This window comes from Oryctolagus cuniculus, chromosome 16 (genome assembly GCF_964237555.1).
Source record: "Oryctolagus cuniculus chromosome 16, mOryCun1.1, whole genome shotgun sequence".
In the NCBI taxonomy this organism is placed as follows: Eukaryota; Metazoa; Chordata; class Mammalia; order Lagomorpha; family Leporidae; genus Oryctolagus; species Oryctolagus cuniculus.
In genome coordinates, this window is record NC_091447.1 from 22260150 (window position 1) to 22277871 (window position 17722).

General features: G+C 58.7%; 1 protein-coding gene across 5 annotated transcripts in view; it reads left to right on the top strand.

Annotated features, from left to right (window-relative positions):
- Positions 1-17375, top strand: part of ADCYAP1R1 (ADCYAP receptor type I) — a 50206-nt gene extending 32831 nt beyond the window's left edge. The window contains exons 13-18 of one of the 5 annotated variants that reach the window (XM_051852889.2): positions 451-542; positions 3484-3567; positions 7097-7180; positions 9878-10007; positions 11417-11458; positions 12828-17375. In XM_051852889.2, the coding sequence (XP_051708849.1) occupies positions 451-542; positions 3484-3567; positions 7097-7180; positions 9878-10007; positions 11417-11458; positions 12828-13016 (621 nt within the window). In that variant the 3' untranslated portion in view covers positions 13017-17375. The remainder of the gene's footprint in view (positions 1-450; positions 543-3483; positions 3568-7096; positions 7181-9877; positions 10008-11416; positions 11459-12827) is intronic. The other 4 variants (XM_051852891.2, XM_008261610.4, XM_002713739.5 and 1 more) reach the window with 4 other exon arrangements.
- Positions 17376-17722: the final 347 nt, after the last annotated feature.

The window sequence follows — 17722 nt, forward strand, 5'->3', positions numbered from 1 at the left end:
TTTGCCTCCGATCTTTACCTGGAGGCAAATGCTGCCATGGCTGTTCCCCGGGCCGTCCTCTAACTTGTGATGCGTGCAGCTGCCCATTCTGGTTCCCAGTGTTTGGTGGCTGTGAACTTGGAGTTCCTCCAGGGAATAGCTCTCACCTCCGCCGTAGCCTCTGCTCTCCCTCTCTTGGGTTGTAGTTTCTCCCTCACCTCCATCCTACTTTCTACTTTCTCTTTGGGAGGTACTGACTTTGCTGGCTCACTCCTGGTACCCTTTGTCACTTCCCAGGGTCTCGATGGGGTTCATTTCCTTCCTGCTCTTCCTTCAACAGAACTGTGGGAGACTCGCTGTCCATCTTAATTTACAAGTCTGGATGGGGAGAGGGGCGTGTTGGGGGGACACCAGGGGGTGTAGGAGGTCCTTGCCCGGAGTGGCCTCCATCCTCTTTTTCTTTGCCCTTAGGTTAACTTTGTGCTTTTCATCGGCATCATCATCATCCTGGTGCAGAAGCTTCAGTCGCCAGACACGGGTGGCAATGAGTCCAGCATCTACTTGTGAGTACCACTGATTGGCTGCCACCGCCAGCCCCGCCAGCCCTGTGGGCCCTCCAGGCAGGTCACAGGTGGGAGAAGGCCTGGGCTTTGCTGATGGGGCCACCTAATATGGGTGTTTGCAAGACGACTTTTTGATTAAAGCGCTTTTATTTACTTATTTGCGAGGTAGAGTTTCAGACAGAGAGAGGCAGAGGCAGAGAGAGAGAGAGAGAGGTCTTCCATCCACTGGTTCACTCCCCAAATGGCTGCAATGGCTGGAGCTGGGCTGATCCCAAGCCAGGAGCCTGGAGCTTCTTTTATGTCTCCGACGTAGATTCAGGGGCCCCAGCTCTTGAGCCATCTTCTACTGCTTTCCTAGGCAATCAGCAGAGAGCTGGATTGTTAGTGGAGCAGCCAGGACTCAAACCGGCACTACGGGTAGAGGCTTAACCTACTATGCCACAGCGTTGGCCCCTTAAAGTGCCTTTAAAACCCAGTTGCCCTCCCAGACTTCAACTGGCCTGGGAGCTCCTGATCTGCATGGTCATCGCATGGAAAGCGGGAGGGAGAGAGAACGAGACAGACGTTATCTGTGTGAGTGGGGATAGTCAAGGTGGAAAAGCCCAGATGCTCCAGGGTAGGTAGAGCTTGGCTGTTTAGGACTGCTTTTCTCTTGGGAATCCTGGCTGTGGGGGAAGCTTGGGAACACCAGTGGGTGCCTTGATGCCTGAGATGCCCACCTCCCACCCTGCATGTAGGGCTTGCTCAGGCACACCTGGGAGTCAGGTGGATGTTTTCCCTGGGTGGAGTGTTTGAAGTGGGGGATCCTTGTCTCCTTCGCCCACCCTTGGGGTGGCTCTCACCATGCATCTGGTCCCACCGCCTCAGCTCCCTCCTGTCCCAGCAGAGGAGCGTGCGATTTGTTTAGGATTCCTGGTTCAAGGGCAGCCTCTTAGCGTTGAGTATGGGCTTTTCCTACTTCAGGGCTAATTGATTTCCCAGGAGTGTTTCTGCAGCCACAGGCTGAAGGCTTATCCCAGCCCTGTCCAGTTCTGAAATCAGACAGAGCGCCTTCCGCCTCACCTTTCATAGGAGCAGGGCCAGCCAGGGTGCGGGGCTGGGGACCCTGCTGATCCTAGGGAGCAGTCAGGGGTGTCCAGTGGTTGGCGTGGTCCCTGCCTTTGCCCAGGTAGAAGCCACATGTGTTGCTCTCTCTGTCCTTAGAAGAGAGCAGGTGAGAAGGAGCTGGGGCGTTTCCATGGTGTCATGTGTGCTTGGCCCTGCCTGCATCGTGGACCTCAACAGGGGACTCCCTGCCTTGATGGCTGCCGAGGGAACTAGCAGGACAGCCGAGAGCCCCTAGAGGGCTGGGCCCGGACCCAGAGAGGGGAGGGGCGGGAACTGCTCAGAGACCGAATGCCAGAGCTTTCCCTGGGGCCCTTGGGGCTGGCTGTTGGTCTGCCTGCTGGTCAGCCTGGGGAACTAGCCTAGCACCTGGCTTGCTCAGCCACCTTTTCTCTTCCTGTGCGATGATGACACGGCATTGGACGAGATACTTTGTTTTTGCTCTCCATGTAGTCTCTCTTGCATTTTTTCCATATTTTTGCAAGTTTTCACCATGCCCTGCTGATGTGTGTCTAGTATAGAGTGGGAAATTGCCCATCGATGTCAGTCATACAGGCTCTGAGGCCAGCATGGTGGGGACCCAGGAGCCGGCCCTTCCTAGCCTTGCCTTGAGAGCCCATTGCCGCCTTCAGGTCAGGGAGAGCTCTGCCCCTCACCTCCCTGCCTACTGCTGGGAACGGGGCCTTGTGTGTGCTCCTAGAACCCTGCTTGATTGGGTTCCTTGGACCCTCACGATGACTTCCTGTATAGGAAGCTGGCGGGCGGTGGAGCTGGCCTCCTGTCTTGTAGCTCCAGCAGGCTCAGCGCCTCCTCCTAGGCAGGAGCAGTTTCTCCTTCCGAGCACGCCCTCCCCAGCAATCCTCTTCTTTGGGGGATTCTCCCAGCTTCCTCTGGCTCTGCTGGGCAGGGCCACAGGCAGGGGCTCAGCCTCAGTTTGAATAAGGACACTCTGTGAGCTCACACTTCCCGCCCCAGCAGCAAGGACCCCAGCGGGTGGCAGGGAAGGCATGTGCACCAGGATTTCAGGTTGCCCATAGTCTGGGCACTGTGGACTCCTTTTACGTCTTACGGATGCACAGATGAGAGCTATTTGTAATCAGCACATGGGTTGGCCACTGGAGGATGGAGCCAGGTCTTCACCTAGCTGGCCCGTCTACTTCCATACATGTGAAAATCCCTCTTGCCATGTCAGCAGATGCCTTTTTTTTTTTTTTTAGAAAGCCAGAGCTCTGCTAGTCTTGAACCCCAAAAGATTAAAACCTTAGATGAGGGGGTCTTGGAACCAGATGGGAGGGCTGATGCCAGACTGATCTACTTGACACATTGAAATTCAGCAGCACGTTGGAGTGCTTTCAGGGCCAAGGGGATGCTGCTGGCACATGAATGAATGGCAGTCCCAGTGCCAGTGCTGCCGGAACTGAGCACACTGACACCTCTGTGTACACACACTTCCTGCTCACACCTGCAGCGAGTGTGTGGACTAGGACAGCCATGGGTGTCAAACCCTGTTCTACCAGCAGGGGACTAGTTGTCCCAGAGCAGTGAGGCAGGAGGCCCTGCCCTCCAAGCTTGACTCAGTGGGGTTCCTGGAAGAAGAGCTCCCTGCTGGCTTCCCATCTCCAGTGAAAGTGCCCCAGCCTGCAGGGCGTGGGCGAGGCATGGCTCTGAGCTGGGCAGTGTCTGGGAGGAGCGGGTGATGCTGCCTGTGGGTGGAGAGGGCAGCGGGAGATGCCAGGGCTGTGCCTGGGGCCCCTGGGGCACCAGCGTTAGGTGTTGGGCTAAGGAGCCCCTTCAGTTCTGTCCACAACAGCTCTCCGGTTTTTTCCTCTGTTTCCAGAATAAATGTAAGCCTGGGAGTCCCCAAGAAAGCCCGAGAGGACCCCCTGCCTGTGCCCTCAGACCAGCATTCACTCCCTTTCCTGTAGGTTGGTTCCAGCTGCTCAGATGACAAGGGTTCGTCCTCCGTAGCCGGGCACTCCTGACACCACCTCAGCAGGACCTGTGGGGTCTGGGACCCTGCAGGGGCTGGGGGCACTGGACTTTCCATGCACTCTCCCCTGCTGTGCCTGGTGGGGGCCAGGACTGGGGCAGTGGCCAGAGGTGGAGCTGGGGGCTGGGTCAAGGCTGCATGGACTCAGGGTTGCTTTGGTCGGGGTAAGGGTTAGGACTCAGCCAAGGCTGGGGTCTGCATTGAGATCATGGCTACTTGTTGCCTGGGGATGCTGTGCCTCAGTTCCCTAAGGGGAATGGGGTGGCCGAGGTTGGCGGGGGAGGCTTCCAGGGCAAAAGCGGTACAGGGAGAGCCTCAGCCCTGCCCCAGGGGGACTGGCGTCATTCGTGAGGTCTGCGCCCAGAAGATGGGCATTGGCAGCTGCATCCTGGTCTGGGGCTGGGATGGGACATCTCTTGGCTCCCCACATCCCTGCCTGGGCCCCATCACAGAGCTTAGAGCCAGGCTCTGCTGTGACCGGGCAGGAAGGACAGCCAGGCAGGTGGCAATCCCGGCTGCCAGCCAGGGGCTCTGGTTTGTCTTCCTCTGGCAGAGACCTGGCCCTGTCCGGAGGCGCTCCACCCTCACCCACAGCTCCTGTGAGGGGTTGTTCACCTCATTTTGCAGGTGGAGAACTGAGGTCCGGAGGAAGGGAGTGCTACTGCCTAAGATCAGCCAGCAAGGAGCCCTGTGCTCAGGTGCCCCCTCAGGTGTCCAGGCTGCAGGGAGCAGGGGGCTGGCTTCTCCGTGTGCTGGGAGACGAGGCCGTGTGGGCAGGGGAGCTCCCGACACCTGCCCAGTGTGCTGGCCAGTGCTTCCCGGGGCCCGGGCAGGTCCGGGGGGTGTACAGCCTCTTAGCCCAGGCCTCGCTCTGTGAACTACAGGTCCGTATTGTGCTCCACGACCACTGGGGTAAGGGGGTGAAGAAGGTGGGGGTACAAAGAGCATCCCGCTGGCGTCTCTGTGCTGTGTCCTGCCGGGTGTTTCCTGCGCCACAGCCCGTGCAGACTGTGTGCAGAGGCCGCTGCAGCGTTCATGGAGTTTGCCCGCCATAGAAACCGTGGATGACAGATGTGACTGCTATGATTTGGAGATGGCTTTGACTTCCCAGTGGATGTCCTGCAAAGCTGTGGCAGAGCCGGGCCTGGAAGCTGCAGCTCCCTGGCCTGTGGCTGTGGGTGGAGGCCCTCTCATTCAGGCCGTGTGGCTCTCCAGGCAGCCTCTCCCACCCCCCAGGCTAGGTTTCTCATACCCTCTTGGATCCAGCCCAGCCTTGGTCTCCTTAGCCGGCCTCGGTGTGTCTCTTCCTGGGGGGAAACTCCTCTTCCCTCTGCACTTTCAGCCCTGCCTTTCAGAGACCCCCGCAAACCTCTCCTTCTCACGCCCCTGTCTGGCATTTCTTGCCATCTTACTCTGTTTCTTCTCACCAGTCCTTTTGCATCGCCTCGTTGCAGGTTTAGAGCAAGGACTGTCTTCCCCTTTCCTTCTAGATCCCTCTGCCTGGAGCCCCCACCCCACACTTTGCTGCTCCCTGATCTGCCTTACCCACCCTCCCCATCAGAGTCACACATCCCAGCTAGCATACCACTAGATGAATGGCCTTTAGAATATTCCAGAATCTCCAGGTGTCTGTGATTTTTATGGACATATCTCAAGTCAGAGAGGGGCTCCGAGGAGAACCGCCAAGGCTTTCCACGTTGGGGTGAGGGTCGAGGGAGGCAGCAGCTGAAGCTTGGGGGTCTCGGGCTCTTGGACCTCGCTCTCTGTGGTTGGCTGAGGCTGAAGTTGAAGGGTCGCGTGCCATAGAAGAGACTGGCCGAGCTCTCCGTATGGGTCATGCAGATAATAAGCCTGGACAACAGAAGAGAGACTATTTCTGGATCCCCAGTGGTGTTCTGTCCATTATTGATAAGCACATACTTCTTAGCGTGAGCCTCTGTCAGGGTATGAAACACCTTTGGCATTCACTGGGGACACTTCTCAGGGGCGGGGCGGGGTGCCTCTGACAGTGCTGCTGCAGTTCTGATGCGTGTGTGGCCCTCTTGGGCCCTGGTTAGATGTGGATTCTGAGCCCGCATAGCTGGGGAGGGGCCTGAGATTCTGCAGTGCTGGGCGGCTCCCAGGAGGTGCTGACGCTGCAGGGCTGAGCACCACAGCTGTTCCTCGTGTAGGGAATGAGGCTTCTGATGCCCACTGCACAGTGTGATGGGCATTGAAAGGTGCCATGTTTTAAATGGCAGCCACGATCCTGGTGGGACACGGAGGCTGCCAGCCAGGGTGGGCCCTGACCTTGAAGCACGTGAGGTACACGGCCGCTGAGGCAGAAGGATGGGTCCGCACAGGTGAGGCGCCTGCAGAGCTAGAATCACATGCAGCAGACCCGTGAACACCGAGCCTCCATCTCTTGTGCGCGCCCGTCTGCCTGTGCAGCAGGTCCACCATCACCAGCCAGGACCACGGGGAACCTGCTCAGGGGCTTGTGCAGGAGCGACAAGATGGTGTGGCTCGGAGACATTGCTGATGTGTGCATCAGGGAAGGATGAGACGTGCCCAGGGCTTGTGCCCACCCAAGCAAGACCGGCAGACCATGAGGGGCTCAGAGAGACCTCTTGGCCTCTTCATGAGTGTGTGACCTTGCTCAGTAGAATACAGAGCCAGCTTGCAGCCTGGGCTCAGCGCCGTAGGGGCTCTCCCTTCTGCAGCGATCCCAAAGGGCACTGCTCTCAGCACTCCATCCTGCTCCTGGAACTTGGAGCACAACACCCAGTAGAAGTCCCGGCCCCGTGTTGTGCTGCCCAGTGTGACAACCGCTAGCTAGCTGGGGCCTTAAAGGGTGACTAGGAGAACTGAGAAGTGCATTTTTTACTTTGCTGATTTTAATTAATTTTAATTCAAGTGTCTGCATGGGAGTAGAGCAATGGTGGTCACATCTAGACCAAGTAGGGCCCCATTCAATCCTGCCTGCCTCTGCTCCCTGCTCCCTGCTGTAGGCGCTGACACTGTGGCCTCTGGGGCTCAGAGACAGGAAGAGTGAGAGGGTTCAGGGGAAAGACCAGTGGACAGCCAGGTTGGTCCTCATAGCCAAGCCCGGACCGACTGACTGCAGGCTCAGGCTGGCTGTGCTAAGTCAGCAAGTGAGCGAGCTCCCCCACGTGAGCCTCCCCCACTCCCAACAAAGTCATGCTGGGCTCCGTGAGTGGGACCTCGCCTAGGCCCCACCTTCTGAGCACACACTCTGCCCCCAAGCTCGCCCGCCTCTTGTCGCCCGCGGTGTCTGTACACACGTGTGTACACGCATGGGCATGCACCTCTCTGTCCAGAGCTGACCAACCCTCGGCCCTCAGCTTCCTCCTTCTCCTCTCCCTGCCCGTGTTCCTCTGCCCTCCCCGGGAACCGTGCTGCCCCGAGGCCCACCTGGACGCCCCCCAGCTGACCGAAGTGCTAATCTTGTCACACCCAGCAGCTGCGTGCAGAAATGCTACTGCAAGCCACAGCGGGCTGAGCAGCACTCTTGCAAGATGTCAGAGCTGTCCACCATTACTCTGTAAGTGTGCGTGGCCGTGGCTGTGGCCGGGCGTCCCGGAGGGGTGGGGGACGCATGCTGCTCCTGCCGCTGCCTTGAGCTTGCGTTCCTGCCAGGCTGGAGGGCAGTGGACAGCCCCTCCGGGCCTCCCAGCCCTGGCTCTGTTTCCCAGCTGCTGCATGCTGTTGTGTGTGTGTCCTGTGAGTTCTTTGTGACCTCGTGGCCCGGGGGCGGGAGGGCAGGGCTGGGGACGGGGCTGGCCTGTGCCGAGAGGGAGCAGCTCACGGTGCTGCAGCTCCTGGCTGCCCTGTGGCCTCTGAAGAGCCACACTTCCCTGGGCTTCAGTCTTAGCCCCTGCAGTTGTTTCTAGGAGTCGTAGAGTTTGGGTCCATCTAGACTGTGTCCCTGCCCAGGGCAGGAAAGGGCAGGCCAGTACCCGGAGTGAGTTGCCGTTGGCTCACTCCCTGCGTCCTCCCCAGCAGCCTGTAAGGTGCGTCTTCGTATCAGCCCCGTTTTACAGATGAGGACACTGAGGCACAGACAAGAGAGGGGACTCCCGCACTGCTATGGGATCGGTACAGAGACGATTTCAACCCAAGGGAGCCCTAAGCACTGCGCCCCAAGGTGTCTCTAACGGGGCCTTTGGGCCTCAATGTGGTGTCCCACGGGTAGTGGGCACAGTAAAGTGGGCGTGTCTGACCGCTGGAAACACTTCTCGGTTTTGAAGACTTCTCTGCCTGGGGGTGGGCTCCTTGGGGAAGAGGACACAGATTGAGGCCTGGGTGGTGGTTTCTCCAGGTTCATCTGATCACAGCATGAGGCTCACCCCTCATGGTCTCATTCCAAGTCCTGGTGCTCTGGCCCTTGCAGCTGCTGGCCGGCCCCCGCTGCCCTGTCTGCTGGAAGGGTCTGTGCAGGAAGTCCTGGCTGTGCCAGGGCTGCTGGGGCCTGGCTGGGTCGCCCTTGGACTATTCTCACCCCCATGACCACAGGCACATGTAGCCTGTGCCTGCAGGGGCGCTGTCACTGATGCTCTGAGCCCCGCCAGCCCGGGGCCACCACTTCCTGGTTTCCAAAGTTCTCATCCAATCGCAGGGGGCACCCCATCTGTACGAGGGGAGGCCTCGAGGTGGCGGCAGGGGCCGTGGCCTGGGCACTTCTATTACAGCATCCTCTGAAAGGCACCTCTGTGGGCGGGGCCGCGCAGGGCTCCAGGATGCCCCGTGCCTGCCCTTCCTGCTGCTGTCCCCTGCTTTGCTGACTTTCGTCCCCCGGCACTTGGGGTGCCCGGTCCTGGGGCCCCTCAGACAAGCAAGCCCCGAGCCCTGTTTGGTCTTCGGCGCATTTAGCCCTTCATGGAACAGACATTTGCTGGATGTCAGCGTGGTGCCAGGCCGTGCTTGCCCCGGAGATAATGGAGATAAACGAGGGGTTGCCTGGCATTCCAGGAGCCGCAGTCAGAGACGGATAGAAGAGAGGGGGCAGAAGGAGGGCTGTCAGGAGCCCCTCCAGGCCCAGAGCAAGGGGTCATGGGGATCCTATTGGTCCGGCTCTGCCCAGAGACCCCAGGACGCAGAACAGCTGCCTGTGAGCAAGGAGGGGACAGATGGGCGCCCCACCGGAGGGCACGGCCACTCCCTCCACCTGGATGGAGCACTCAGTCCCTCCTCTTGCTTCTCCCTCTCCCTCCTGACCTCTCCTCTCTTGGAGGCCCTCACACGCCGTGGATTTCGTGTTTCTAGAAGTCTGGAGCCCCCACACTCCCCACAGAATGGTTCTGCCCCAAAAGGGCTGGATGAGGGAGGAGCTGGGGCACAAGGTGTCACCGCATCAAGTCAAACAGATGCCCCCAAGCCTGCTGCCCACCCCGGGCATGGGCGAGGCTGGCCCTAGTGCGGCTGAGGGGCAGATGCCTCGGCAGGTCAGGCCTGGGCTCTGGGGGAGGCTCACTGCCCTAAATAGGCTGGGGTGGGCCAAGATGGGGTCTGCGAGAGCCCCAGGAACAAGCCCTGCGCTGTACAATGGGACCCACGATGCATCTGCTCTTGAATGTGCTCCACTGGGCTTCTGTACCCCCCAAACATTGGAGCAGAGCCCCCAGGTCCCAGCCTGGGTGCCAGAGGCAGGCGGGGTCCCCCGCAGAGCCTGTTCTCCTTGCTTGTCCCTCCTCAGAGCGGACACCTTTCCCTTCCTATGACTCAGCTTCCGCCTGATCGCTTGGTGATTGTGTATGCTCGGTCAGTCCCTCCCCCAGTCCCTCCCAAGTGCCTGCCTCGTTGTACCTCCTCTGTCCCTGACATCGGCTCTCCCCATGGCTCCTGGGGAGCGTCCCCAGCCAACTCAGGACTCAGGCAAGCCGTGGGGGCAGCTCAGGTGCAGGGAGCTTCCTTCCAGAACAGGGTGGTGTTTGCTTCTCCGGTCTTGTGTTCGGCCCTGACCTCACGTCCCCTCAGCTATTTGCACATTGCACAGAGATGCCTGCAAATCACATGGGCTCTGTTAGTGGTTCCACAGGACATTGATGGGGTGCTCTACAGGCCGGGGGTGCCCCCCCGAAAGTTCCAGGGGTCTTGTTGGCCACCATCTCTCCCAGGCCCCTTGCACAGATGCACAGGGGTCTGTGACAGGGACCCCAGCTGCAGAGGCGAATGGGGGCTGGGGGCTGAGTGCCCTCCATGGCAGCCCCTGGAACAGAGGCCTTGCTCTCTCTCTCAACAGGCGGCTGGCCCGGTCTACCCTACTGCTCATCCCGCTCTTTGGAATCCACTACACGGTGTTTGCCTTCTCCCCGGAGAACGTCAGCAAGAGGGAAAGACTCGTGTTTGAGCTGGGCCTGGGCTCCTTCCAGGTAAGTGCGGCGGGTGTGTAGAGGGCAGAATGCAGAGAGCCCAGGGCCCTGGCTTCCAACCCGCTGTGCTCCTGGAACCCTTCTAAGCTTGATTCTGGGCCTCAGTGTTTCCTTCACTGAAATGGGTACTAGAGCCAAGTGCTCTGTGAGGGCCCCGGCTGCCCTGTAGCAAGACACACTAATTAGTATCTGATTGTCAGGATGTCTGGACTCCTGAGCCAGCCCCGCTGGCAGGATCTGAAATAGCAGCACTGCCCCTTTCCCTGTCAGCTGGGGCACGAGACAGAGTGGCCTCGGCAGTCCTGCATATCTGTCTGCCTGCTGACTTCAGCCTGCCAGAGTGTGCACCCTGGGAGGGCTGCAGTTCTGTCTTACACAGAGTCCCTAGCACAGACCTGGCCACAGAGAGCCGAGTGAGCTGGGCAGGTGTGTACAGAAGTGGCTGGGGAGGGGATGCAAGAGAATAGAAGAACTGCCCCTGAAGGAATGGGAGGAGGGGACTGCACCCAAGGGAGTGACTCATGGGCTGGGAGCAGATCGGAGCCATAGAGGGTCCTTGAAGGCCGTGTGCTGGGCCAGAGCGTCTCACCCTCCACCCACTGTTGATACCTGTGTGATCTTTGTGCTCAGGAACTCATCCTGTGTGTTGGATCTGGATCTCCCCTTGCCCTATTTTTATTCAACTCCATTTTACTGGATTTCCAGTTTCCAGCCTGTTGAGGCAGGAATTTTTTTAGACAGATCCTTGGCGATTTGCAGGCTGGGAGTCACAGCCCAGGGCTCCCGTTTCTGGGCTTGCTGGTATGTCCCAGGGGCCCTGACACCTTCGCAGGACAGCACGGAGCCAGGGAGGGCCAGGAACTGCTTTGCAGCATTGAGGAAAATGCTGCTGCTTGTTTGGTGTCCATCTGTTGAATACACAGCCTCTGCCACATGTGTGTCCCCATGAGGTTCTGAAATGCTGAGTACACGAGGGACCAACCCACAGGGGCTGCATGGGGAGCTGGTGGGGACAGGGACCACACAGGTCTGTCCTGTCCTGGAGGGGTCCTGCCCTCAGGACCTGGAAGGCTGGTTGTGGAGCCCAGAGAACATTCTGGGGCACCCAGGGAAGACTTCTTGTGGAACGTATGATAGAGCTGGTCTTAGGGAAGGCAAAGGCTTTTGACTGTGAAAGCAAAGCCAGGTGTTGTGGCAGTGGGAGGGGACTTGACCACCGGCTACCTGGCTGCAGGTGCACCTGCCCATCTTGGTGGAGTAGAGCAGTTCCCAGCTGACCCCAGATCCCAGGACACGTGGTCCCCATGCAGGCCGTGGTGGTCTTTTGCTTCCTGGCGTCATCCTCTGGCCCACCCCTCCTGCAACCCCCTGCATGCAGCATGCTCAGGCCTGTTTCTCTCCCTGCACAGGGCTTCGTGGTGGCCGTGCTGTACTGTTTCCTGAATGGGGAGGTAAGACACGGTCCTTACTTCTTAGCGGTGGAGGGGGGACAGGGGATGGGCCTGCAGGCCACCCAGGGCTCCTTCCATGGCTCAGGGCTCTGCCAGGCTACAACACATGGTTGCCAGCCTTGCATGGTGCTGGGGCTTCCTCCTGATGCCCTGCACCCTGTACCAGGATTGGTACTGCCTTGCCAGCTCTGCTGCTCAGACCCAGGCCACGAAGGTGTCGGCTCTGCACAGCACAGTTGCCCCGGGATCCTGCTCTCCCCATGACCCACCAGGGGAGCACAAGTCCTGAGCTGCTAAGCCAGGGCTGCCCTACACTCAGTGCTGCCCCCAGCAGGCCAGCCTGGCCCAAGCATGTCCTCTGCTAGTGTGGGCACTTGGAGGCACCCCCGGGAGAGATGGGAAACCCAGGAATTCTCCATTTCCAGAGCTATCCACCTCACCCCTTCTGGTCCTTGGGCTGGCGCCTTTGAGCAGATCCCAGAGCTGGGGCGCTGGAGCAGGGCTCAGGGCCAGATGGGTGGGAGGGGGTTAAGGGTGGTCTACACCAGTGAGGGGGTCATTGCTGCGTAACTAGAACCTAAGCAGGCTCCTCCCCTTTTCTGCACCTCAGAAATGAGATTGAGCTCAATGGGCACCAAGACAAGCTATTGAAGGGGCAGATTAGGACCCCCCTTCCCCAGGAGAGGCTGAGAGGGCCCTGCAGGCAGTGGCTGTGAGAACCAGGAAGGGGGAGTACGTGCAGCTTGCCAGGGGTCTCAGAGGAAGCAGAAGGTAGACTAGAGAGGGCGGGTGCGGGTGCTGTGTCCAGTTGCACAGCTCTGCAGAAGGTGTTTGCTGAGGGGCAGGTGGAGGCCCCCACTGGCCGTGCCCAGAGCTCGTGGGGATGTGTTTGCCCGTAAGTCTCGCCATCGCCTGAGTAACTCAGCTGCCTGGCTGTCACCCTGAGGTGCTGCTGTCATTGTTCTGGGGAAGGGGCTGGGAATGGGTAGAGTGGGAAGCCCCCCAGTGATTGTCATGTGCAGTGGAGTGTGCGCATCGTTGTCCTGGGCATCTGCCCTGAGGGGCTGCTTGCCAGAGAGTCCCTGAGAGACCAGGGAGGCTGACCCCTGCCTGGCTGCAGGCAGCAGGAAGCCACTGGGGGGCCCTGCTCACATAGTGACAGGGACAGAGGTGGGCTGGTCAGTCCAGGGCTGTCTGTCTATGGCTGGCAGAGGCCCCTGGTGACCCTGACAGCTGCAGGCTGCAGTTGGGCGGTGGGCCGGGTGCTGGAGGTAGCATTGCCAGCTTGGGACAGGCCCAGGCCAAGGCAGGGCCAGGCAGTGGGGGAGGTGTCTGCCTGGAAGTGACTGCCTGGGTTTGCTCCACGCAGGTGCAGGCGGAGATCAAACGGAAGTGGCGCAGCTGGAAGGTGAACCGCTACTTCGCTGTGGATTTCAAGCACCGGCACCCATCCTTGGCCAGCAGCGGTGTGAACGGGGGCACCCAGCTCTCCATCCTGAGCAAGAGCAGCTCCCAGCTTCGCATGTCCGGCCTCCCGGCTGACAACCTGGCCACTTGAGCCGCCCTCCCCTCCTCCTCTCCTCGCACACAGGCTGGGGCTGCGGGCAGGCGGGGCCCACGCATGTTCGCGCCTCTTCCCTCCCCTTGGGCAGGCCCTGGGCTGGAAGCTGGGGCCCAAGGAGGGGAGAAGGAGGCGGGGCACAGACTGGAGTTGCCCCTCCCATTTTGGTACTAGCCCCACCCATCATGTCCCCTGGGCTGAGACCCCAGACATGTAAATAGTCCTTGAATTTGGAAAGGTGTCCCCTCCCTGCCCCACTGTGTCTTGGCCAGCCTCGGGGATGGCTTTGACCCCAGATGTGAGGCCTGGTGAGCCGAGGCTGAAGGGACTTCGGATGTGGGGAGCCTCTTGGGCCCAGACCCCATCCCTGGGGCCCTGCTGGGGTGCCCAGAGCATCCTGCTCTGTGGCCCAAGGCTTCCTCTTGCTCACCCGGCAGCTCGGTGTCCAGGGGCCCAACTCGTGGACACTGGGGCAGGAGGACAACTCCAGGCTCTTTCTATGGGACACTTGTTGGGGGTGTGGGCGAGGGCCAGGGGACGTTCTGGTGCTTTTCACTTGATCCAAGACAAGCCGAGAGCCAGAAGTGTGACTGTGAATGGGAAGGAGACCGAGTAAAAGTGGGAGCCCCGCACACAAAGACTGGCCCCCTCCATAACTGCACCCTGGACCCAGTTGGGCAGGGGTCGTGTGGTTGCCTCCTGCCCCTCCTGTCCCCAGAGAAGCTATCCCCAACCACGTCCACCAGCTGCCCCCTCCCCATTGCCCCTTATGTCAAAGCCATGACTAAGATGAACCAGCCGCCTTCCTGTGATCTGTGACGTCAGCGAATCCTGAAGCACCTTACACCTCCAGGGACCCAAGTCCGGAGCCCAGGGTCCCCCCGACCCCGCACTCCTGTGAATGATGAGGAACTCCAGGCACCAGCTCCTTGGGCCTGGACTCAGCTACCGAGCTCTCCCTAAACCTCTGCAGACTTCCCTCCGTGTGCCCTTGACATGAACTCATTGAGGGCCAGCAGGGGGTCCGGAGGAAGGAAATGCCACACCCCCATACCCATTAGCAGAAGCTGCTGATGGCGGGGGCTTTGGGTGGGACCACTGCTCCCCAGCACCCATGGTTGCGCCCCAGCCACAGCCTAGGGATTTGTAGCAGGAGGGCGGGAGCAGGTTCCGGAAAGGTGGAGGAACATGCTGGTACGCCATGGCCCCTGGAGGGCCCAGTTCATTCCGTGTCAGCTCTCCGTGTTGCTCTCGTGCCTGTGTTTGTGGATTTGTTTCATGGCCGTGTTCGAGAATGCTTAGCAGTCTGCGTGGAGGGGTGCTGCTTGGCTTGGCTCTACGAAGAAGGGACCTGGGGGACTTACTGGGATTTAACGAAAAACCCCAAGTCCTAGGCCAGTGAAATTCATTCCTGGGGCTCTGGCAGAGCCAGAGGAAGAAAGGAACTACCTGCCCTGTCTTGGGCGCATTCGGTGGCTCCGACAGTGGCCTCGCATCCCTGCACCTGACCACACGGTCCCCTCCTGCTGCCCTGGGAGCCACATGTGTCACCCAGGCAGGTGTTGTTGTGCTTGGGACACTCCTGTGGGGGCTGGGCTGCTTCGAAGGAGCTGAGGTCCAGGATTCAGAGACCCAGAGTCTGCCCCAGGTGGACTCAGCTTGCCGTGACTGTGGACACTGTGCTCCCTGCTCTGGGCCTCAGTTTCCCCCCTTGAGAAATGAGGCACCTTCTAAAGCATCTCCGGGTTCTGTACTTCATTAATTTGCTAGTTCAAAGCCAAGGCAGATAAAAGGGCATGCATCGTTGTTGTTGTGTGTGTTGGCTAAGGTTTTGGTGTGTGGGTATGTCTCTGTGTGTGTCGGGGAATGGGATGCTGTTCGTTTTCCCTTTCTTAGTAGGAGCTTCTGTTTCCTCTGGACACCACAGTGGACTGGAGGGAAGGATCAGGTCATGGGCATTGAACAGGTGCCTTAGCATGGTGCACAGACACAGGCCTGTATGCTGGCTGGGTGGCCGCTGGCCACCTCCACATCCAAGGAGAGTCTCCCAGGTATGGACCCATTCATCTGCCATCACCCCCACCAACAGGCCTGCCTCGCTGCGGAAGAAGCAAACTTGACCTTGTAGCTACACCATCACAAAACAGCAAAAACTGGCTGCCCTGCTTTCTGAGCCCTGGGGGCATGTCCTCTGATGGTCCTGGCTCCTGTGGGGTTCTGTTTGTTTTCTATCCAACTGAATTTTCGCTAGTCTTGTGACCAGAGTTTGTACCTGATGTATTTTGAATTTCCCAGAAAGTTCCAGCCTTAAGGTAGACAGGCAATTGTGTGTAGGGGGCAGCATGAGGTCTGGGTAAAACCCTCCATCTCTGACTCTGTTTTCCAATCTGTAAGATGGGTAGCAAGACTGGGTGGTTTGTGATAGCCCACTGCATCTCTGACATCCTCCATCTGCACACAGGGCATCTGTTCAGAAAGGGCCCCAGGTGAGAATGGTGGTGTGCGCTGGACCAGGAAAGGATCCGAAATCCTGTCTCGTGAGGAGGACTTGAGGGACGTGGTGGGGCCTGGGCTGGGGCAGAATGGAGGTGCCAGCCTTCAGGCCCATGAGGCTCACTCCTGGGAAGGGGTTCCTGTGCTCTGCAGTCAAGAACGACAGAAATCGCCCTTGAGAGGCTCAGTGTCTCTGGGATGAGCCAAGTTCTCATCCTCTGTTGCGATGCTCCCGTGATGGACAGGCAGGCAGTGAAAGGAGAAGGACCTCCATCCTGGGAAGATGGGGCTCCAAGCTCACACTGGCGTGGAGTCCGGGAGGGGTGCGGAGGCTGGCATTTGGGTGGCTCACTGGCTTTCTGTGGTCCCCAGCACGGTGGGTCTCATGACTCCACCATGCTTGAGGCCAGGCCCCATCCTGTCTCCGTGGGCAGCTCTGTGGGCCTCCTTGTCATGTCCAGTGGTCTCCAATGATTCTAGCTCTTCTCTAACCCCCACTCTCTGGGGATCCAGGCCAGGGAGCTATAGCCAGGCTACACCTGTGTCCGGCATCACCCACAAGGACCTGTCTTCTTGAGCTGACACTCTTGTCTTCCTGGGAAAGGCAACTCAAAGGTCTTTTTAATTCTCTGAGGGTCCTGGCCCCCTTCAGAGTCCCTTCAAGGTGAAAATAGTAAGGACATGATTATCATCAAGTCTTGCTTGAGCCCAGAGACTGTGGAAGCTTGAGGAGTTGTGAGCAGGGAGCAGGTGAATTGGACTTCTCCCTGCTTTGCCACTGGGCTGCTATTTGACCTTGACTCTTTTCCATATGTTTTTGCGGGAGATGCAACATCCCAGAGCTGGGAGGAAGCCTGGAGCCCTGCAGGTCAGGACTCCCCACTGGGCTGGTAAGGAGACACAAGTGGTCCTGCCATGGGTGCTTGCCGCCATGTTGGGATCCAACATGGCTTCCTGATCATCTTACTGAGGAAATGGCCCAGCCCATGGGCGCACAACCTTGTACACAAACCAGAACATGAGAGTAGTCACACAACCAACATTTAACCTTGCACAGGTGGAGTGCTTGGCTACACAGCATTGTTTAGGAATCCATGCTGGAGGAGAAGCAATGCAGCCAGCCTGGCATAGGGAGACTTCTTTATCCCACGTACTCTGCAGCGCGAGGCTGACCCTCTGCGGGTCTCTGCCTCCTAATGTGAGAAATGTGCACTGTCTGTTCCCCAGGCCAGGGACAGGGTTGACGTGAGGTGCCCTCGTGCATGAAAAGACTCTGGGTACTGGCTCCTTACAGGGATGAAGGGACTCCTTGCTGTTTGTCTAGTGCTTGGAGCCCTCCTGGGTTAACCTTTACTCAATTTGTAAAACCACCAGCATTGAGGGTAAGGGAGAGGCCAGTGGGCTCTCACAGACACACAATTCTAGCTTCGTGGTCATGAGCTGATTCACTTTGACCTGAGAATTAGGATGGGGAGACTTCCATGTGAATGATGTCATCTGCCTGGAAATCTTCGAGGATTTGGCACATTCCTCAAATGGACTGCGTGCCCATTCCTTCTCCTTCCCTGAACTCAAGGTCTCAGGATGTGTCTGCCCTTGGCCATGTCTGTCTTGTCTGTGTCTGTCTTCTGTAGCTTTGTGCCTGTCAGGGCTGGAGTGGAGCAACCTCCTGGCATCCCAGACGTGGACCCAGGCTGACTCATTGTAGCTGGACCAGCCTGGATTGCAACTCCCACAGTAAAGATAAGCCCACAGATCTCACTGCTACCGCTACTGCCATTAATGCTGTGCTCACAACCTTGTCTGGGATTTTAAGGATGTCCAACTGCTGTAGATGACTCAATAAATGTCTTATCATTTTTCCTGGTGGCTGTATCCTGGTGGAAGTGCAGGGCATGGAGGAGAGAATGACGTACAGGAGACTTCTCCAAAATCTGGTAGCTCCAGGGTCATGGACTCTACAAAGCCCTGGAGTCTTTAGATTGCAAAGGAGAGGAATGGGCCTGAATGAGCTTAGGGTGGGCTTAAAGGAGTCTTGTCCTCCTAAGGGTCTACAAGGATTACGCAACTTGAGTAGAATCAAAGTCATTTGGAAGTCGGGTTGCTGGAAATGGAAGCATCTTACCTCAAGCTTTGATGCCTCATAGCCTCCATGTTGTACGATGGGGTGGCCACCAGATATCCCCAAACCTTGCCTGCAGGGGGCACTT